The sequence below is a fragment of the Lonchura striata genome, chromosome 1 (genome assembly GCF_050655825.1).
Source record: "Lonchura striata isolate lonStrDom1 chromosome 1, ASM5065582v1, whole genome shotgun sequence".
Taxonomy (NCBI): Eukaryota; Metazoa; Chordata; class Aves; order Passeriformes; family Estrildidae; genus Lonchura; species Lonchura striata.
Genome location: NC_140703.1, coordinates 41,176,266 through 41,199,473, shown reverse-complemented (window position 1 = coordinate 41,199,473; position 23,208 = coordinate 41,176,266). Strand labels below are relative to the sequence as shown.

General features: G+C 47.6%; 1 protein-coding gene across 6 annotated transcripts in view; it reads right to left on the bottom strand.

Annotated features, from left to right (window-relative positions):
* AMOTL1 (angiomotin like 1) overlaps window positions 1-23,208 on the bottom strand; it is a 75,302-nt gene that overhangs the window by 40,171 nt on the left and 11,923 nt on the right. For 3 of the 6 annotated variants that reach the window (XM_085575192.1, XM_085575197.1, XM_085575228.1), the window contains 2 exons: window positions 3,926-4,072; window positions 1,219-2,104 (listed from right to left, as the gene is read on the bottom strand). In XM_085575192.1, the coding sequence (XP_085431318.1) occupies window positions 1,219-2,104; window positions 3,926-4,072 (1,033 nt within the window). Of the gene's footprint in view, window positions 1-1,218; window positions 2,105-3,925; window positions 4,073-10,686; window positions 14,344-15,003; window positions 15,112-23,208 lie in introns of those variants that run through there. The other 3 variants (XM_085575219.1, XM_021544968.4, XM_085575208.1) reach the window with 3 other exon arrangements.

The following is a 23,208-nucleotide window of genomic DNA, read 5'->3' as shown; positions in this document are numbered from 1 at the left end:
CTGGGAAAAGCTCTGGAAGTGGTCCCAAAGAGTCTTTAATTTGACCCCACTGACATTCCCAGTTAGCTGAAGCAGTGCATGCAGCACCCAGACTTGCACAGACTCAGAAAACTCTGTGGCTATTGAACCAGCATTTTCCAAGAGTGTTAAAAATACACAAACCAGTTCTTTTTCTGTGGGGATGAATCTGATTGGTGCTGGAGATGTTTGTTAGCACCACAAACAACGCTAGGAAAGAATGGCCCTAGTTGCCCCCACATCCACTCTTTCTTTGAATGAACAGGCATTTTTTCTGAGGTCCTAAAAATACCATCTTGCTCTGAAAAAATTGCATAAACTCCGCACAATGGCCATACACATATCTGTAGAAAGACTCAGTGCAGGCCTACTGCTTGTCAAAGCCATTTTGCCCCTGTCACTGAAGCTACACTTTGAGTTTCTACCTGTCTTTAACACAAAACCCTTTAACACAAAACATCTTTTCTGCAAACATGGAGGAGCAGAGCATTCCCTCCTTCATTTCATGCCTTACACATTTTGGACAGAAAGAGCCACCTTTTCTTTGTGCCAGTGCTGTGGTAAAATAACTGTGTGCAACTTGAAGTGATGCCAACAAAATCTTTGGGGATTCTGGGATCAGTAAAGACCAAGTGAGGCAGCTTGTAACATGGAAACTGCTCACATTCACACCAAACAACTTTAGACTTCCAAACCCAACAAAATAACTAAGAGGTCAAAGAGACAGGGATGAGACAGACAAACACTCACATTTAGGTACAGCAAGGAAAAGGAGCCCTTAACACACCACTTCATCTCTGAAGACAGGACCTGCACCACTCGCAGGGATCAGCACACAGCCAGCAAACACTGGATTATTTTTAATGCGCTTGGAATAAACCTGTGCTCACAGGGAGGCCTGGCATGAGGGGCCCAGTACCATGAAAGCCCCACATGAGCTCTGTGGGAAGGCTGAAGCAGCACATAAGTGGACTATCAGCTTTACAGAGTCCTCTGGGAGATGCAGGTACCTCCACCCGCCAGGCGTGCCATCCCTTTACAGCATGGTATGTCCCCACTGCAGGCTGTGACGTCCCCACCGTGTGCGTGGAGCTACAGCTCACTCTGGCCGTGTCCACACGGCCCAAGCCCCCCAGACACCGGCTCCTCCGAGGCGGGCAGGAGCAGGGGACCCTGCAGAGCCACCCCGATGGCCATTACCTGCTGAGCCCGTACTCGGGGGGCGGCTGGTAGCGGACGAGGGCCAGCTCTGCCCGGGCGGGCTGGGGGGCGGCGTAGGCGGCCTTGAGGACATCTTGTGATGACTGCTCGCCGTAGAAGAGCCCATGCTCCTGCGCCTTGCCGCCTGGGGCTGCCGCCTTGCCTTTGTAGGGGTACTCGGGAGGCGGGCCCCGTGGGTCCGTGGCCTTGCTGGGTTGTGGGGCTGCCTTGAAACCCTTCCCACCCCCTGGGGCTGGGGGGTGCTGCTTGGCCCCGTTCCTCTCCAGCGAGAGCTGCATGATCCTCTCGCTCAGCGAGCGGACGTGGCCCTGCTTCAGCTCCTTCAGCGCCTCATCCTTATGCGCCTGCCCGCTGTTGGCCCGGTTCACCGTCGGCCTCCCCTCTGTCCTGGACTTTTGGCTGGAGGAGCCGTAAAAACCCGGTGTGGCGGCGGTGGCTGGTGCTGCGGGCTGGCCACGGAAAAACTGAGACTGGGCCTTGGCCTCCTCGTAGGTGGGGAGCTCCTCGGTGCCGTGCGGGGGCTGCGGGGCCCGAGGCTGCTTCTCCATGGCAGCACCGTCCCCCTGGTGCTCCTGCCCCTGTGGTTCCTGCCGCCCTGACGGCTGGACCATTGGCAGGTCTTCGGGAGCGAGGTTTTCTGCGGAAGAGAGAGTGCTGGCAGTGCTGTTGGAGGGGCCGGCGCTGCCCGTCGCCTGGTGCTGGATGGCCAGCAGGTTCATGTTCTCGCTGGGGCTGCCATACCTCAGCCGCTCCTGGATCAGGCGCTGCAGGACGGTGCCGGCTGCCACCTCCTCCGCCCCTCGCATCTCCGCCTCTGGCACACGGCGGAAGCTGGGCGGGCGCAGGGTGCAGAGGGTCTCTTCAGCTGGGCAAGGAGAGAAAGGTGGCCATTAGCTCTGCTGTCCAGGAGGTCTAATTCCCCCTGCTGTTTCTTCCCTTCCTGCATCCCACAGTGGTGACCCCATGCCCAGGATGCACCACATGGGCAGCATCCTGCAGGATTCCCCTCGAAACACAGGGGACATGGCTGGAAGCCAACAAAGGAGGCAGAGCATTGCCCCCTGCTCTTCCTCCACCCCTAATTCTGTTTGGCAGTAACCCCCAGGAACACATTCCAGTCCCCTCCTTGGCCTTCCCCTCCATAATATTCCACATGTCCAGTGCCCACAGCTCTGAATCTCCCTCTAAGTCAACAAGGGACATTCCATGTCACAGGGAAATTTGGTATTTTCTAACTGGGATGGGATGGGATGGGATGGGATGGGATGGGATGGGATGGGATGGGATGGGATGGGATGGGAGCCTACAATGGTTATCTCATCCCACTGCTTGGCCAGTTCAAAGCTCAGAAAAAAATTAAAGCATTTTATTAAGGGCTTTGTCCAAATGCCTTTTTAAACACTGGCTTGGGGCATTGACCACCTCTCTAGGAAGCCTGTTCCAGTGGTTGACCTCTCCCCGGAGATGGCTTGCACAACTTACAGAGGCAGCCTGCATGGCAATACAAACTTGTTGTATTTTTGATGGCCAAAGGTGTTAAATGTACTGTGTGCCATGACAAAAAAAAAGTAAAATGTGTCACAGAAAACCTGTGAAATGGAACTGTGAAAATGAAATGATCCTAAAGGTCTGAGAATAATCTGTGCTCCGGCATCTTCCTCTAAAACTGCAATTTCCCTTCTGGCTGAAAACACTATTTCTAAGGGAGTCAATACTAACTGTGGTAATTTTGTTGGGTCAACACAAGGAAGGTGTTATGGTTATAGATGTAATGCCAGCATGTCAAAAAATAGCACAGACAGATTAGCTACACAACCCTAACACAGGCTGCTGAAGTCATTCAGAGTCAATGGCACCATGTTTGCATTACATATGCAGTGGAGCCTGCCTGGAACTAAGCATCTAGAAGCATTTGGACAAAGCTCTCAGACACATGGTGTGATTCTTGGGGTGTCTGGCATAGAGCCACGAGTTGGATTTGATGATCCCAATTGGTCCCTTTCAACTCAGCATATTCTGTGATTTAACCACAGCTGAGACCTCTGGAATCCCTCCCTCCTGGAGGCCCCCTTGCACCCCAAAAGTGCTGTAAGATGTCTATCTGAACACTGTCTGAGCTCGGAGGAATGTTCCTGAAATACTCCAGTGCAGACGAAAGTGCGAAGAGTCTTCCAATGACCCTAGGCAAGAAGGAGGTGCTTTCTGCAGTTTGGTTTCTTCAGGTCACTCTTGGCAACTTTCTCTCTCCTGCTTCTCAATTCTCAGAGGAGTTTGTCAGGACTTCCACTTCTGTGCTAGTCATGTTATCATCCTTGTATCTGAAAGGTGTACTTTAAATTGCCTATTATTGAAGTCCAGAAGGATTGACCACAGTGAGCTTTCCACAGTACCTATGGTTGTGTTCCATCAGCAAAAGAGCCATGGAAATTGGTCCAGCTGTGCAGTGAAAAGCAACCATGTCCTGAAGGACAAGTGGAAATAATATACCCTCCACAAATACAGGTGACAAGTGAGGGTGGGGTCACAATACACAAGTCAAAGGTAACTTTGACTCTACAAAGAATGAGAAGCTGGCCTTCAACTCTCTAAATATTACTTGTAAATGGTTTGATTCTCAATCTATACTTTGGGAAAAACATGGAAGTAAATGCAGTGGGCTCATACAGAAGTGTGGCCATGCGCTTACCAGCTTTTTCTTTGGCACTGATCACGTCAGCCGTTAGTGGGGACACTTCATGCCTGCCAGCAAACAACTGGTGATCCTGGTAGAGAAAGCCAGAGTCTTCCAGTACCTGGACTGGGCTGGTAGGCTTGTAACAAACAGATGTGGAGCCTGTAAGAAAGAACAGAATGCCAGTAAAGAAACTGCATGAATGACAAAATGTGAAGCCATGATTTATGACAGTAGTCAAAAAAAATTTCTTGAGCATGGCTAGGTGCTGAGAAGCCCTTCTGAGCCCAATGAGCAAACCATCTCTTCAGCCTGCACTTCCCAAATGACACATTAGCTCTGAGGAACAAGAGGCAAAACACCAAGTCACCAGTGCTGTTTCATGCATTGACCCAGCCTGGCCTACAAGCTCCTCAGTCCAGGTACAGAGAAAGGTTTTTAAGAGCTAACAGTGAAAAGTCACAAGCTTACAAATCAAGGCATAGCTCCAGGATATGAAATCAACAGAGCCATCATAAAACTGAACAAGGGAGTGAGTAAAAAAAAGGAAAAGTGAGGACATGGCCACACATTAAATAGGACTATAGTCTGGGAAAGGTCTTACCACAAAATCTGCTCATGAGTAATAGCTTAGCAATACAGAAAATTGCTGAGACATAAAATACAACCAGTGCTATCAAGGGAGAGAGTTTATAAATCCATTTTGTCCAGATGTTCTTAATATGGTAAGGAGCAGACATAGTTGGAGGACCATGGGAATTTGTCCTGCAGACCAACTGCACGGGAGCTGCATGTCCCAGCCCCAGCATCCCACAGACACAGATGGCTGGACTGCACTGGTTTTGGCCAGGACAGAGTTAATTTTCTTCTCAGTAGCTAGTGTGGGGCTATGTTTTTGATTTGTGCTGGAAACGTTGTTGATAACACATGGATGTTTTAGTCTCTGCTGAGCAGCACTTAAGACAGCATTAGGGCCTTTTCTGCCTGCAACTTGGCAAACAACAAGGCTCATCCTAAATCTGTTCTCAAGGGCGCTTGTTTTAACAAACTGATACAGAACGCACCACAGCAGTGTTAAGCCAGGAATGACATTGGCTTGACCCTATATTTCAAGCTACAAATTACATTGGAATAATCCTACAATTCAAGAAAGATAGACTACAGGATCCAAAGGAGGGCTGCAAAAATCATCAGTGGGCTGTAGAACCTGTTCTGAGAGGAAAGGCTGAAGGAGTTAGGTACTTTCTCACCAGAGAAGAGGAGGCTGTGAGGGAGCTCTCATTACAGTCTAGCAGCATTTAAATGGAGGCTACAGAGAGGAAAGAGGCTCTCTTTTCACAAGGAGCTACAGTGAGAAGGGACAGCAAGCACAAGTAGCACTAAGAGATGTTTTATCTTGACAGAAGGATGAAACCTTTTACATGAAAACAATCACTCACTGAACAACCTCCCCAGGGATGTGGCAGACTCCCCATCACTGGAGGTTTTCAGTATGCAATTAGACACTGTCCTAGAAAATCTCATCTAAATTGTCTCCTTCCCTCAAAAGGTTAGACCAGGTGATCTGTGAGGTCACTTCCAACCTGGTCTGTTCTACTCTTTTGTGATTTCTCATTTTTCTGAGAACTTACTCATTTTGTAAAGAGAGGCTCCTTGAGGTTCAACCCTTGGAAATGAGCATCTCCTGGCTGCAAGTACCCTGGCACAACAGGCACACAGCAGGCTCACTCTCCACTCACCCCACTGGTTTTAGGCTAAGGGAATGGTCATCAACCTCTAGCACCAGCCACTGCCAAGGACTTGCTCGAGCAGGAGGCAGAGTACTCAAAGTGGCACCAGTGATGCATCTGGCCATCCCTGTGGGGCAGGAAGCCCACAGGCACAGGGATCCTCAGCACACCGCTCTGCAGGAAAAACAGTCATCCACAAATGACCTGGATTTATTAATCCTGACTGCTTGGTTTATGTTCAGCTAACTGCATGCTGCCTGCATATATTACACAGGTCATCACTAACCCCATGCAACCGCATGGAGCAAGGCAGCAGGGGGATGACAAGGGGGTAAGATCCAGCCTGTCATTTCTACAGGCATGCAGATACTATTTTCTTCTGTGCCAAGAGGAGAGGAAATAGGCATTTCTGCAAAATGTTAATGAATTCATCACTTTACCATTCATATTATGCATGAATGTGTGTGGCAGTTATCTATATTTAGAGAGCAAGAGGGAAAGATTGCTTGAGTAGGTCTTAGCCATATAAGTATGTGAAAACAAGCATAGGAGACTAGTCTGTAAATTGTGCTGATGCTGACACAGACCCAAGAAAAATCTCAAGTACACTAACTTCCAAAATTATTGGCCTATTCTGGTAGAGAATAGGATTAAAGACACCCTTCGTTGCTCTGACACACACACAGTCCTGCCCTGGAATTTGGAATCCTGTATGTAACCAGTGCATTTCAAACCCAAGCTTGTTTTAGGAATAAAAAGTATATTGAGGTGAAGCAAAGAAAACCTGCACACCCAAGGAAGAAGACAAGTAGCTTCAAGCACTACAGGCAACCTGGGCAGCCAGCACATACTGGCTTGGCCCCACCACTCACCAAAGAGAATTCAAAAAAAATTTGTTACTAAAATTATAGCCTCACCTTCTGCATTTTGAGTCTATAGGCAGCCTTTGGTAATGGTTTCAAATTTTACCACATGGAGAACAAAGACTTGTCTTTAACAGGAGCAGAAGCTCTCACCTAACCACTTGTCTCTGGTTGTCATGGCAGAGCAATATTCTACTAAAATCAGGATTGGCAAATGCCAGCATCTGCCAAACTGCTCAGCTTCTGATCTCTGTTTTATCACAGTCAAAATCAAGTAGCCCCAGTCCAGGCAGAAAACTGCTGGACTGTGCTGTACCCCTGTTGATGTTTTATCATCATAAAATGATGTCATGATGTTTTATGATGTTAAAAATGATGTAACAATATTTTATGTTCGCTCACAGTAGGTTTTAATAAAATGTCAGCTGTAACTGACGCAGAAAACCAGTTTCTGTGTAACACAGAAAACAGTTGCCAATAGATCAGCACTTGGCACACAGCCACAATCCAGATCATGGGCAATAAGGCACCACTTGAAAGCTTAGTGGAACCTCACAAGCCATTTGGAGCAAAGCACAAACTTTACTTCTTTCTCCCCTTGCTGTCACTGGAGCCTTCCAAAACCCAGCTCCCCTCTCTGAAGGGAAAGGCTTTACTACATCCAGCTCTGACACGGTGCAAGGCACCCATCCAATGATCAGGCACATGTTCCTTTCCCAGACCTCCTCATTCCTCTACAATGCTCACCAGAAGAGCAATTTTCATCCCTATAACTGATTCCTAGTGCCAGAGCAGTGGTGCCCAGCAGCCAGGAATTAAGAAGCCAGTTGAGGGCAACCTAGGATGAAGATCATCACCCTGCCAGGGGTACATCCCTGGGGAATGGCTTTTTACCCATATCTTGCCCAAGCAAGCCACAAACCACAGCTGCTGCAGCTGCTGCCCCATGTTTTGTGACAGCCACTGCCAAGAAGAACTGACCTCATCATGCCTGTAGGTGCCTGTAGGCAGCTGCCAGCTGTGCTGTGCCCTCTGCTCTCCCCCTCCCAAGCCAGCCCCCTCAGCCCCAGAAAGCTAGCATGCAGCCCAGTCCACAGACATCATGTCTTCAATTGCCATGTATCTAGTGTCTCTTATAGCTATCTCTCTAAGACATGACCATATTTCTGGCCCAGTTCAGCCCTTGCTAAAATGGGTGGCTGCTCCAGGCCTTCATTTCTACATCTCTACCAACTCTCCTACATCTAGTGACTGCCTGACATCAATTCATTTGTTTTCCTTTACTTTTAGATAAACATGCATTCCACTGTACAGAAGCAGACATATTATCCTAGAGGTTACTGCACAGCAGTGCAATTCATTTGAAGATTCAGAACTATTCAAATGAATCAGTTGCTAAGATTAACATCAGACAGTCAGCCAGGACCCAGAGACAGTGGAGCAACACATAAATATTTTCTGTTTCTGATGTGGCTTCAGTCTGGTTTTGAAAAGGATCTAAAGCAAACCACATAGGAAGCTGTGACATGAGAAGAAAGCCATGTTTTTAAAGCAGTAACAGCATCCCCAAGAAACAAATTTACAAAAACAGTCAGAGAAGATGGTTATCTTACAGCCAAACTGTACTACTACTCTCGTCTTCAATAAAACACCAGAAGATGCCAGTTGTGAAAACACAGTTTGCTGCTATTTAGAGGCAACACCTCAAGGCAGAGGTGTTGAGGTAATGAGTTTCTGTATCACACCCACTGCCCACCCAGTTAACATAATGTGGCTGCCCACAGCACAGCCCATGCTGCTGGCACTTATGACGATTCTTCTACCACACAAAAGCCATCCAGCCAACCAAAACCACAGAGCTGACCTCCAAAAATTCCTCTTTCAATCTGTACCCTACTGACCAAGTGGTTCAAAAGAAACTGAGGTCTTTCAAATATGATCCTAAGCAATCATCTGAAATTAAAAAGTAAGTAAGGTAGCTTTACACTTTCCTATAAACCCTGCCACAGTATGTAAGGGAAGTCCAAAAAGACAAGAGAAAAAGTACATAATTTCCAAGCCCACATCTGTCCCTCTGTATCACAGCCATGCCAAAAAGGAGTATAAATACCTTATTTGACATTTAAAATATTTTCTCTGCCCTGCTGCTGCATAAAAATTTCAGATCAAAAAAGGAAGATAATTCTTTAAGGGAAATAACAAAAGGACACTAAAGCACTCCAAGGTCCCAGGGGCTGCACAAAGGCTATGCCATGAATTTCCCAATCAGTCCCTGCAGTGGGTCACAGGGACCCTCTGTTGAGGCTGAACACCTTCCATGTGCATCCTGGCTCATGAACTCTACTTCCTCTCCTAAGCATTGGCCCAATCATGAGAGCAGGGATTGCCATACCCCAGCCACACAGCCATGCCACTCTCCCAAAGCTGGGAGAAAGATTTGAGTTTCCTTCAGCACAGAAAAAAATAACTCACATATCTCGCTTCTTGGTTTAAGTATGAAAATTGGACTCCTAACAATGTCCCAAGGGATGTTTTTGGTACCTCCAACAGCGCTGGGATTCTTTTGCAGCCACAGCTCCGATGAGGTGCAGGGGCTCAAGTACCCACTGGTGATTGTTTTGCATCAGCAGCTCCCCAGTCAATGCACAAGTTTTCTAGGTCACTTGTGGGGTGGCTGACTCATCCTCACACCCCATAATTTTGCTTGTGAACCTCGCATCCACTGCCAGGGCTCCTGAGCCCTGTGAGGACTGAACAAGCACCACCAGTATTATTTTCACAGGAGAAGAGCAATATCTTGCAGGACAAACATCCAACACACATAATGCACACCAGATGTGGGTGAGCAGCACCTCTCATTTCCCACATGAAAGTAAAAGAAGCTGCACCCCTGTGCCTGGCAGGATTATCAGACTGAGCTACACCTCCGCAACTCACTGCTCTGGGGAAAGAGATCCTCATCCCAGTATCAGCTCCAGGATATACATTGTGCTATCCCCCTGCTCAAGAAGAGTTTCTAGAGTCACCCATCCTTGGGACTGTCATTTCACTCTCCAGGAAGTGAATTGTCCAAGTAAGCACGAGCAAGACTAACAGGAATAGGCAATGGAGTCAGCCAAACCCCGTCTCTCCCAAAGAATTGTGCTAATATGTCCAAATTTAACTGCCTACAAGGATGAACATTCTCCATGAAACTTCAGCCTCACATGCTTATTTTCATATATGCTTCCCTTCAGCAAAAACCAAAGCAGAGGAGAAAAAAACCTATGAGAGAAGCAAAGCAAATGTGCTTTGAAAGCAGCTCCCAAACCTGGCACGAGATCAGATGGATACAGGAGAGAGTGGAGCCAAGCCTGCCTCCCCGGGAGATCCCCTCGGATGCCCGCACTTCTCCACCTTCCCGATGGAAATCAGGTATGATGGTGTGTAGGGGCAAACAGTGCCCATCACCACTGTTTCATCTCAGGTGGCAACAGGTTTTATAGTGCTAGATAACATGCTGTTTTTTCCCCCCTCGACCCAGGCTCAGCCCAGAGGAGAGGCAGGATACAGGCAGAGTATTCTCATCACACCTCCAGGTGCCAAACATTACCTGGGCATTAACCTGATGGAGGAAGAGATGCATATTCCTTAGGCAGCTGTGCTAGGCTTTGCAAAAATATGTGCATTTTTAAGGTCTCTCTATATTATAAGCTACACATTTGCCTTCACAGCTATAATGCCAAGTCTACAAATACAGCCAGCCCAAATTTATTCAAAGAATTGAATCAATAATTGAAACTCCTGCTTTCATCAAAGTGCCAGTGGCACAATGACAACTCATGTCAGCATTGCTGCTCTGAGATGAAAGGATAAATATTATTCAGACCTGAAAGTAGGGGAAGAAACTCCAGTAAAAGTGGAATACAAAGGCTGACATGGAGCTCACGAGTGAGACAACACTTCTGCTATATTCACACCACTTGTCAGCCCAGTAACTGTCTGCAGACATTTTCACTACACTATAAATTCTGATTTCCAAGCAATAAAAAAACCTCAAGATAAAAATTCATCACATAAATTCTCAGGGAAAGAAAGCTTCTTCCACTGGGGGGAAAAAGCAAAATCATCAATCAGCTACAACATACAGACAAGACACTTGTAGAGCAGGAGTTTAAGCCATGATAAATTTTGCTGTACTTACTGCCTTTAAAAATGATCACGTTACAGAAAGCACTGGCATGATCCATGTCACTCCGATATTTAAGCCGTTCCATTAATTAACCAGAAGTGAAATAGGACCTAGGTCTGTGGACCATTCAGTCTTAGTTCCTTGTTACTTCAGGCAACTATGTTACAAAATTCCCTTCTTGAAGTGAATAAACAGCATCCTGAAGAAGAGGAATTTTTTTCACCCCATTTGGAGGAGGTTTTGGGATCTCTCTTCCTCAGACACACAGAAATATTCCTCTTGGTTCCCACTCACAGTCATGGACATTGCTCTTTATCCATTTATGTTTTTTTTGCCAGTGGTGTCCTTTAGGTTAAATAGCTTTCTCCCTGAGTCATTCCCACAAGCTTGCAGTGTACAAAGGAGCCTGGGATAAGGACAGAACAAAAATAGTACAAAGGCTGTTCAGTACTCTCTAACTGAAAAGGCGGGCATTGAACTCTATCGTATGTATTTCTAGAGTTTTTCCATTTTTTTTTAACACAAGCAACAAACCATCCTAAGGATCCACTTCTTCACTTGATCTGTGTGAAAAACTGCTTGTTCTTCACTAAGATAACCCTACACTAAGCACAGTCTTTGCACAATTCTTAAGTGTCATATCTTGAAGCAAAAAGAAATTAAACCTTCTTCCCACCAGAATATATGCTACAATTATGATCCTTCCATTATTAAAATATTACATGCAATTTGTATTCAGCCACCTATAAAATGCAGAAATTGAATATAGGTGTTATATGTAGAAGTGCTAACAAGATAATTGCCTGTAGTTCTTGCTCCCAGATGGCTCAGCTCAGATTTAGAACAGGGAAAATCACAGCAACAGCCACCAGTACAGAGCCATCATACCAAAGACAGCCTCAAAATGGTGCTGGTCACAAGCAGAAGGACACATCCCAAGGAATGGGACATGTCGCTAGCAGGGACCACTCTCTGTCCATCCCAGGTAGCCATCAGAGGGAGGAATTTCACTAAAAACATTTAAAATCATTAAATTAAATTAAATTAAAAATGTCATTATATTCCAGTCTGACACTTGATCACTGGAGTTACTGTTGTCTAAAGCACATTTATATTTGTGTTAACCAACATGGTCAGAGCAGATAATCCCAAGTGCTACTCAATTATTTAACCCCATGCTACATGTCCTTGAGACATGCCATGGCCCTGCAGATCACCCCTCTCCTCGGCTGGTGCTGCCTTGACACGTGCTGGCTGCCACTGCCTGGTTTGCACAAAAAGTGACGTGCTACAGCTTCAAGGTGTGGGACAGACATGCATCAGGAAAACCACAGCCACACACCATGGTGGGACACATCTGACTTGGATAAGGCTACGGAGAGCCAGCAAATGCTGCAGGACCTCCTGCCACTAATGGGATACACCTTACTGTGTGGCCAAACTGCTCTCACATGCACCAATCAAAACCTGGAGCAGTTTCACTGGCTTCTACAGATTTACCTGAAATTTACACCCACAGTAGCATCTTACCTACTCAAAAAGCCACTAAAATGACCAAAAATGACATACATTTTTCCTAAATGCCACATTTCAACAGAAAAGTTGCCCTAAGAATTAATTTTTTTAGAGGTAATGTTGTTCTTGTTACTATTATTTTCTACTTCCATCTATTCCTACTTCTGCTCTGAGTGGAAGGCAGGCCATTCCATTTAAAAATTCAGGACATAAATGGGGACCAGATTACATCTACACCAAAGCTGCCAAAAAGCAATTGCTATATGAAACCAAAAATCCTCCTGGGATTTTTCTCAAATCCGCAAAATATTCCCGAGCACTAAACTTTCCACTGGGACTATTACATTAGCAGATAGTCTGTGTGTGAAAATCCAAGTATGCAGCTGTCCTCCTAATGGTTTCCAGGACCAGAAGGCTGCACAGGGCACACACTCCTGCCTTAGCACCAAATAACATTTACACCAGACCTGGCCTTTAAAGCGAGTTACGTGCCTATGAGTGAGAAAAAAAGGTACTGTGGACTCAGGCTTTCATTTCCTGAAGGAAAGGTGCAATGGTCAGCAGTAACATCTCCACATAATCCTGAAACACTCATGTGCACAGAGTCTGGTTGTGCCTGACCCTCCCCAGGCTGCTGCTGGGATCCCTTCCAACCCCTTAGGTGTGTCTTTGCTGGAGAAACGCAAAGCCTTTGGCTCTGTGCTGGTGTTTCCTCACAGAGGAGCTCTTGCAAGGAGCACCAGAGCTGTATCCGTGCATCCATCCCTCCATCCAGGGACTAATGTGCAGAGACTTAGTCCAGATCACCGTGGGAGGCCAGGATTTGGAAACTGCCCTCAACCTGTCACCAATCCTGCAGACATCTGGGCTTAGGAGAGGCCAGACGTGCCTCTATGGATTGAAGCTGCCCTCCTCCAGCAGCTGAGCGCCTTCCAAAAGAAGAGAGAAAGTAAAGTTTCCCCTGCCAAATGTTGACAGAGGGAAAACGGGGGGCAACGAACATCAGGACAGATGAGAATGGACATGCAGGTGATTGGGGGGTCCCAGTGGCCCCCACACAGCCTGGGGAAACTGAGAAGCCCAACCCCAGCAACACTGTGGGGCACATACCTCCCCTGTTTAACAACCTAAAACCAGCCTCCCCAAATTCATCCCCTCACACCACTGCTCTAGTCATGGCTGGGGATGAGGAAGGCTGGGCAGGACATTGACCCTCCATGGAGGGCCATGCCATGCACCCAGCACAGCCCCAGAGAGGGCTCTACTATGGGCTCTTGCCAATCCAATATTCCCTGCCCCCACCACTTGGACATTTCTTGATAATGTATTTGTAGAACCCTTGGAAATGCTTTTCTGGCCATTAGAAATGACTACGTATATATACACACATATATGTTGTTGTTGTTTGTATAAAAGTAAATATATACACATGGTCTATATTTTATTTATATACAATATATGCAGACATATATGTCTATATATATATGTAAAAATATAAAAATACAGAAACATACATCTAAATATATTTAGATATATATTTAATATCTATATATAAACTATATACATGCACACCTGTTAGCAGGAATGGCGCTGCCAGATAGCTGTGCTCAGGAAAATTCATAGGACTCATGTTCACTGCCACCATTCTTTCAGGAAGCTTTTAGGCTTATTTCTATACATAAAAAGGCATAACCCAAACTCAGTGGATGCACAAGAAGGGTCTTGCAGACTCTCAGTCACCAGATCCTCGTCTCTTACAGCAGCTGCCCACAGCTCCTGGGATGCTCTCACAGCACCAGGAAAGAAAAAAAAAAAAACCTCTTTCCATCGAAAGAGGAAAAAGCCCAAGCAGCGACCTTCCTGTACTTAAAGCTATGAATCATAAAACCTGGCAGGAGGATTCGGGTTAAATTCACGTCGTGGTTTTTTGGTTTTTTTTTTTTTCCTTTCAATGCTGACTTTTTTTTTTTTTTTTTTTTTTAACCGGAGTTTATCTTTGTTCCCTTCATAGGTAGGAAGGTTAAATACAAAAAAAGTTCCCTCTCGCCATCCCCCTATAACAACACCGTGAGAAAGCGCTCTCCCGGCGTGGGAGGCCCCTGCTGCGTGTCCCCTGCGGCCGGCGCTGCCGCCCGCTGCACCCGCGGGACGGGACGGGACGGGGCCGGTGTCCCGGTGGGCGCTGCGGGGCCGCTCCGAGTGACCGCCCGGCGCTGGGGACCCGCGGGGACGCTGCGATCGCTGCTGCGGAAACGGGAAACACTCCCCGCGCTCCCGGCCGGCGCTTCGCTCCTCCCGGGAGCGCCGGGGCGGCGGACCCCCGGCGCGTTCCTCCCGCAGAATATACTGCAGACACCCCGCTCCGACTGTTCCGGGGCTCGCCCCGCGCCGCTCTGCCTTCCCGGAGCGGGGAAGATTCCCGGGGAGGACTCCGGGAGCGGAGGAGCGGGAGCAGCGGCGGCCGCCGGGCCGGCGACTCGGGTCTACCGGAGCGTCGGGCCGGCTTAGCACGGACGCGGCCCCGCTCCCGCACCCACGCAGCCCGGGGAGCAGCGGGTGCGCTGGGTCCGGCAGCCGGCGGAAGGCTGCTCAGGCCTTCCCGCATCCTCCCGGGAGGGCGGCGGGCACGGCAGCACCCACGGGTGGGCACGAGAAGCGCCATCCCGCCGCGGCACCCACGCACAGCGCGGCGCGCTCCCCGGCACACACGTGCGCCCGCACCCCCACGCACAGACACACGTGTGCGCGAACATGTACGCACGGACACGCAGCCGTGCGGGGACACCCGGACACCGGCTCCTTCCCCGCCATTACCTCCGGCTCCGCGCCCCGCCGTCCCCGGCAGCACCGCTGCCATCCGCGCCGCTCCCCGCCGCCGCCGGGCGCGCTCCGCCGGCCGCCGCGGGCCGGGCCGGGCCGGGCGGGGCCGCCGGGGGCGGGGGCAGCCGACGGGGCGGGCCCGGGGGCGGTCCGGCACCTCCCGGCGCGGGGCGGCCGCTGCCCGCCCCTCCTGTCGGGGATGTGGGGGAGGCAGGGTCGGGGGAGCTTCGCGCCCCAGGTTGGAGACTCGCGGCCCCACCCGGAGCCAATGGAGGCACCTGGGTACGCCCGGGGGGAGCCTGTGTGGCGCCACGGCTGCCCCGCCTTGTGTCTGAGGATGCTCGGGATCTAAATCCCGACCTAGAGACCGCCACAGACTCCCTGGTCCCTTGCGGGACAAGTGGTGAGGGTTACGCCGAGTCCGAAGCCCGTGAATTAACCCTGGGCATCCTCCTTGTCTCCCAGACCTCTAGCTTCTCCCTGTCCATGGAGGAGTGGATGGCTGTTCGGGGATTGACTGGGAATACCATTTCATTCCTAAACTCACCGCCCCATTCCTGAGCTCAGCCCCTTGCCCTGCTGCCCACCTGCTCCACCAGATGTCTTTGTGGTTTGGCACACCAGCTGCACGGGATGAGCATTCATTAGGGCTGGAGTGACCCACCGCTCCATCTCCCCAGACCACTCCAGCCCTGCTGCCAACGGTTTTGACAGAGGGTACATGGCAGAAGAGCTCCTCTGATGTTTGCACAGCGGTTCATTCCCATCCCTGCAGCCATGTGGGCAAAGACTGGGTTGTGGAGTCCCAACACACCCTATTCCCAGCACTGCCCCGTAGGGTAGGCATCTTTTGGGATAAGTGGCACTGCCAGGATACTGCTTGTGTTTCCCCATCTCAGTGCTTCAACCTCTTTCAGTCCAGAAAGCTGCCCAGTGATGCCTGGACTGTCCATTGTATTTGTACTTCTTTCTCCTAGGGACTGATGGTGGCTTCTTCCTCCTCAATACTGTGCCAAATAGATAAAGACAGGTAGGAAGAAATGCAGCAACAGGCTGAAGAAACCATTCACTGTGCTCACAGCCCCATAAAGGCTCACAGCAAGAGAGGACCTGACCCAGTGCCATGGCCACAGGACTGGATGGATGCAGAGAAGACTCCCAGCAGCTCCAGGCACTGGGAGAGTGCTGTGGTTCACAGCAGTCTAAGGCATCGCAATTTTTGCATCACAAAATCCAGCTTTGCTCAGAGTTTGGGTTTTGCTCAGAGGGAAGCTATAGGATATGGGAACATGCAAAGAAGGAAAAAATATTCAGTGGTGAAATCAGGTTCCTCGGTTCCTGCATCTGAGCATCTCCTATGACAGAAGTTACCCCAGAACAATATTTGCCATGTGAGATGGGCATCCTCAGAGGTGCCCTTCCCTCCATGCCTGTGTGCAAGGCAAGATGCCAGTCAGGTGCTGCAATGTCTCTCTGAAGCTTTGAAACTCAAACATCTCTTACCTGTCTCCATTAAATCACCTAATACAGGCTAGGGTTATGCTCAAACAGGGGAGCAGCGAATGGCAAATATGCTGCTTTTTGAGGTGGGGGGCAAGGGGAACCATCACATCATTGACCACTTCAGGAAAATAACTACAGGCTTAGGGTACCCTAGACTTGGATTAGAGATGGATGTTCCATTCCATTGTCATCTGCAGATGCCCTGAGTATGTGGGAGAAGATTAAGCCCAAATTAAGGTTTTTGAATGCCTAAATCCTCTGCAAAATCATGGAGAACCTTGAAAATAGAGTTAGACACCTCGGTCCACAAGAGGAATTTGCCTTGGATTTTTCAGATTTTCCTACCTCCCACAGAGAGTTTAGCTTTGCTTATAAGCACAGGTGACCCATGAACCAGGTCAGTTGTAAAATGAAGGTGAAATTTTGCCCTTGCTTGTTAAATGCCTGTTCACTGTGGCAGATGAAGTGGAATGAGGGCCCTGCTGTCCAGTGAGTCCACTGAGTCCAGTTCAAAGTGCCAATTCAAGCACTACTTTTTGTCATGTTCCAACAGGATCATTTGGTTGGGCAACATGGGACACATTATTTTGGTTATTCTGCTTCCTGGTCTGTGTCATAGGGGTCTGGGCACAATCTGGCTGTACTGCCCTTGGCCAAGCAGATCCAACCTGTTCAAGGGCTTACTTTTGTTTCTCATTCTGGCCCCAGGGTTTGTGCTCCCCTTTCACCTAGTGCTACATGGTAATCATGGTGATTTTGGTGCTAGAAGAACAAATATATCAAGAAAAAAAAAGTATCTGCCAGCTTGTCTTTCAGTAGACTTGCAAGTGGTGAACCATGCTGTTACATTCCAAAGGAAAAGACTCCTTTCTTTATGCTGAAGTAAAAGTATGGTTTCAATTTTCTCTCATGTTATTCATTTTCTGGTGTGTATTTCCACATGATTTCCAAAATCTTTTCTCCTGTTCAATTCCATTCTGATTTGATAAACCGGTAAGTGGCCAAAAAGGATGGCAGATTGGAGAGGGAGTTCTCTAACCCCTTGTGGTTTGATACATCTGATAACCTCTGGGGAACTGTGTCTGCCCAGGAAGGCAAGGCAACTGCTACCCAAGCTTCTCCCCTTTTCAGCTCCAATATTTTAATAAATTTCATATGTACTTAGTAATTTGTTTATTTATATATTTTATTAAAATTCCCTCAATTTGGGAATAGCTCCAATATTTTAATATTTCTTTGTGTGTTTGTCTGTTTTATGTAATTTTTCTAAGGAATTCGGGGCAGGAAATAAGTTACTTTTTCACCCCTTTTGGTTCTAACCTGCTCAACCAGGACCAAGTGCCACCAGAACTCCAGTTGTAAGGTCAACAGATATGATATGACAGTGATATATCTTTTCAGGATATGACAGTGACATCTCTTTTCACTGCCGCCCTCCTGCTTCTTCCTGGTAGCCATGGATTCGGGAGACCTGCATTATCCACACATCTCATGTCTCTTATACCCTGCTAGGGAAAACATACACCTCTCATGGCTGTCCCAAGCATTTTGGTGAGCTACCTGGGAAGGCAGAAGCATTTCCAGGTGCCACCACAACTTGGTCCTTAGCAGCCCCCTGCATCACTTAGCATCTCTGCTGCATCCCAGACACCTGCTGGCTGGGGAGCTCTGAGCAATTGCTACTGACAGACCTGGGGCTGGAGCCCTGAGGCCCTGCAGCAGGGATGTAGCCATCCCAAACCACAAGCACACACGGGTATTGATGCTCGTTACATTTGCAGCCAACCATGCGTGTAATCCCACAGATTCCAAATGCTGCAAGCAAACAAATAATTGTCCCGCTCCGCCTGACACTGCGGCAACCCCAAATGCCTGCACACAATTCCACTTCTTGCTGTCTCTGCTGCTTTTACCAGTGGCTGATGGGCAGACTGAGGGGTCCAGCCCTGTTAACACCACCTCTGGGGATGGCACAAATAGCCTCCCTGCAATGCAGAGCCCACAGCAACAGCTGAATCAAGAAATCAGAATACACTGCATAGAAACTTTCACCCAGGCAAATTTAGTAAATAAAAGCCACAAAGCCTTTGACATAAAAGATGTTCTTACCATATCTCAGGTGGAGAATACCCTCTCTTCTTGATAGCTACAGGTTTTACCTGCCCTGCAGAGACTTCTAGTTACTGGGCAGAGGCAGATCCTCTTGCAGCATTGGAGCACCACTTTCTAAATCACATCTGCAGAAGTTTTTCAAGTAATCTTGTAACCTGGCAGCCAGTAAACTCAGCTCCAGTAAACCTGGAGCCCCAAAGGAACCCATCCTGCTAAATAATTAGCCACTGTTGAGATTTCTACCACAACAACTGCACGCATTTATCAGATCGCCTCTGATACACATTTCATAGGCAGCATTGTATTTGGAGGCAGCAGAAATATCTCTGCACATCTGTTTTTCCAGTTCTGCCAAAGAGCTTTCATTTTTCTCTAATAACTTGACCTCTTTGGTTTCTGGCAGAAGACAGCTAAGCAGAGCACTCACTCTCTGGACTTGCTCCAGTGTGGGATGAGGTCAGGACAAGAAAGAAAAAACAGCTGGATGGCTATGAAGCAGTGGGAAGAAACAGGGCAGGGACCAGGGCATTTTCTTTCCTTCCCTTTTATATCCAATGTTTTATCCAATTTTGTTTCTGGGCGTGTTTATTCCCCAGGCAGACAGTATCACCAAAGCAGTATTTCCTGCAAGCCGCTGTTGTGGGGAACCTCCTCCAGCAGCTGACCATGCTCAGGGTGCACTTATAAATAGCACAAGCAGCTAATTCCTCCTCTGGTCGGCTGTCGGGAAATGTGAGGCACAGGTCCTAGGGGTTTCCACTGATATATTGCATCCCCTATACATATTCATCTCAATTTTGGCAGACTGAGGTTCATACCCCCCACGCCCACTTTATTTTTCCATTTCATCACATTCTCATTACTCTTTGCAGGGCTTTCTGTGCTAGGGGCTTTCACCTAGCATTTTTTTATTCAGTCTGCTTCCTTTTTTTTCTGATATTCAATTTAATAATCTTTAAGCAGCAAGCAGAAAAAATGCCAGTGGGGTGGGAAAGAGGTGGAAAAGAGAGGAAGGATGAGGAAATGGAAAATGGGGAGAAGATATGCCAAGCACAGGAGAGACAGAAAAGCAGTCTGCATATGTTCCTCTGTTGGGATAGTTTTTCGCTCCCTGATCTCACTTTCTCCATAGCCAGAAATTCCACCTCAGGATTTGCCAAGCTGAAAATGTAGCATTTCTCTTCTGGGCCACAAAGCAAGTGTGAAATGTTCTGTTTTAATCATTTACAGAACAAAGGAACACAACAGTTACCATCTGATTCATATCTGCTGAAATCCAGCAGCTAAAGCTGTGGGAGAGGAGATGAAGAAAGGAAAGGGTGGTTTGTTTTAGTTTTTTTTTCCTTCTGGTTAGTCACTGTTGACCTAAGACAAGGAAGACCACATTGGATTATTGCAAAGTTTAAGAGCTCCTAGTGTCCTCTCCGGTAGATGACTGCAGAGAAAATACATAGATTACAAGTGCTGTTTCCTCTAGTACATGATCCCATTTCACCTCCTGAGCCAGAAAGTTTAGCTCCATCAAGTTTGAAAGCCCTTCATAGACCTTTCTCCCATGATGTTTTCTAATCACTTTTGAGCCCTTGCATACTTTGGGCACCCTGGACATTCTGTGGCAGCAAGCTGCACAATGGAATTGTGTGCTGAGTGAAGACATACTTCCTTTGGGCTGTTTTAAGCCTTTCCCTCTTTTGCAGAATCTCAGGCTGGTTGAGGTCAGGAGAGGCTCTGCAGGTCATCTGCTCTAAACACACTGCTCAGGCAGGATCACCTAGAGCCTGTTTCCCAGGACCATGTCCAGATGGCTTTGGAATAACTCCAAGGCTGGAAAGCCCACAACCTCCCTGAGAAATATGTGCTAGTGCTTGGTCACCGTCACAGGAAAAAAGTGTTTCCTGATATTCAGAGGGAACCTTCTATGTTTCTATTTGTGCCCATTGCCCCTGGTCCTGGCACTGGGCCCCTCTGAAAAGAGCCTGATTACAACCTCTTTACAACCCTTCTACAGGTGTTTATACACATTGATGAGATCCCCCACAGCCATTCCTTCTCTATTCTGATGAGACTCAGCTCTCTCAGCCTTTGCTCACAGGAAAAGTGCCACTTCACTGAAGAAGTCCCTTCATCACCCTTGTGGCTCTTTGCTGGACCACGTCCACTATGTCCATGTTTCTCTTGCACTTACTTCTATGCCATTCATAATTCTTGTACTGCTACTGCACCTTCCTTCAAGCATCTATTTTCCACCTAATTCAGCTGTAGTTTACTCAGAGCCTGCTTTCATGGAAGCTGCTCTTTCCCTCAGTCACTTTTACCTCCCTTGCTGGGTACTTCTCCAAGGAATGTCAGAAATGCTCTTACTGCACAAGGTACAGGTGAGCCATGAACTGACATGCAGCAGCAGACCACAGAGAGGTTTTCAAAAGTCAGGTATGGCAAAGCAGAGCACAAATCTTTAAGACAAGGAGAGAAAGAAGAGCTAGGAAGGGAGTTCCCATTCATTCTTAATTCCATCATTGGAAGCTTTGGAATCACTATAATTTGTGCAAACATGTAAAAAAGGAGAGAATGAGAAACATCCAGCACGGATTCAGCAAGAACAGTGCTGTCAGTCTCATCTGACCTGCTGCAATGAGGTGATAAACCTGGTAATGAACAAGAAGGTGCAGATGCAGTATGTGTTGTTGCATTAGTGTGACTTCGGGTACTGTGTCCTGTGGTGTTACTATACGCAGGATAGGGCCACAATAGAATATGAAAAGATGGATGCACGTCTGGTCAAAACTTTTCTTAGAGGTTAGTTACTCATGGTATGATGTGATGCAAAAAAACCTCTCATGAATCTGGTCCAGAACAGTGTTTTCACAAATAACGCAAAATCCGAGGAGAGCTTTTTTACATTTGCAGTTGACAGCAAGTTGGGACAAGCTGATAGAAAGTTGGATATAGGACTAGAGGTCAAGGAAGACATGGTGAGCATGGAAAAAAGGGATAGACTCCACTGATCCTCCATTGGATGTCCCCTTCAGCCCCGAAACTCTCAATCTGACCCTTGGAAGGCCTTTTTCCTATTTATGCCTCCCTTTGGCTTAAATGATAGAAATCTAAGTAGATGCTGAGGAAAACCCTCCAGGGCAGCAGAGCACTGGGGTGAGTTGCCTGGGAAGGCTGCTAGGATGAGTTGGCCCTGCACACAGGGTGATGCATGAACAGGAGCCACTATCCCTGCCTCCAGGCAGAAGTGAGGTGTATCTGTCTTCCTGAAGTCCTGCTCAGACCTGCCTTCCTGTGATTTTTATCCTGATGATGTTTTATTACAGTATTAATGTTTTGTCTCAGCATGCTGTTATTACAATACTCCTTTATCCACTGCTCCTCTACTAATAACTCCTGCTGTTCAGGTGGCTGGTTTGACCAGGGCTGAGTATTTTTGACCTGGTATTCTTTGATTACACAATCACTTCACAGCATAAATCCAAGGTGCTACTAGGATGGCCTTGTCCTCTACCTCTCCAACCTGTGCTTGGTCTTACCGCCTGTCTTACCTGGCACTGCAGACCAGACAGCTGTGCCTGACTTAGGCCAGGGGACTGATCCAGCTTAAAACTCACCAGCTGGGAGGAAGGCAAGAGAAGAAATCATATTTCCATTACTTGTTCTGCTATCTCATATCCTTTGTCTAGTCTACCTTGGATGGAGTAATCATGTCTTGTGCTATGTTTGGAAAGCAGAGTGGAATTGTAAGGTGATATAAGCACTGGTTTGGATAATCTTTTCCAGACTGAGGGATGTCTAAACACTTGGGGAGAGGAACGTGGTGTCTGAGCAGTTCCTCCTAAAATCAACCACAACTTGTTATTTGGGAAAGGGAGCTTTATCTTCTTCACTAAATACTAAGACTTACAGGGTTTGTCAAGGTTAGGAGAAGTGGGCACATGCCACTGAGGAAAGACTCTGTTCATGGAATAAGAGAAGGAAAACAAAGAGGATAAAAGGAACTGGTCTAAGATCTGCCACAGAAAATAAATTTTAAAGTTATTTGATGTGTTTTAACCACAGTCAGGTAATGAATGAGCCAGACAAAGGAACGCTCTTGGCTTTATTCCCATTCTCTGTTAAGACACTCCTCAGGGTGAATGCATATCAGAGCAGTCTCTATCCTGACACCAAGTGGAGAGAACTCACAGACTACTTTAAAATATGATTGAGTGTATATCCTCACTGACAGTGAGGACAACCACTCGATATGCCACCCATTCTAGAACCAGTGAGGCATCATACAGTTTTTAAGCATTTTTGTATTTCTAGGAATATTTTTCAAGAACCTGTCTCCTAGCAGCAGAAACATACATTGGAGATAATTATACCTAATAAAAACCACTCTCTCGGATTCTGCAGTTTTACCCTCCTATCCCAAGTTTCCACCAGGGCCATACATGGTGAGTACCCAGTGGATGCATGTGGGTCATCTTTACTGGGGTCAAGGTGGATTTCAAGAGCAGCAGGGTAGTCACAGAATCACAGAAAGTTTTGAGTTTAGCAGGGACATTTGAAGTTCATATGGTCCCAATCCCCTGCTCAAGC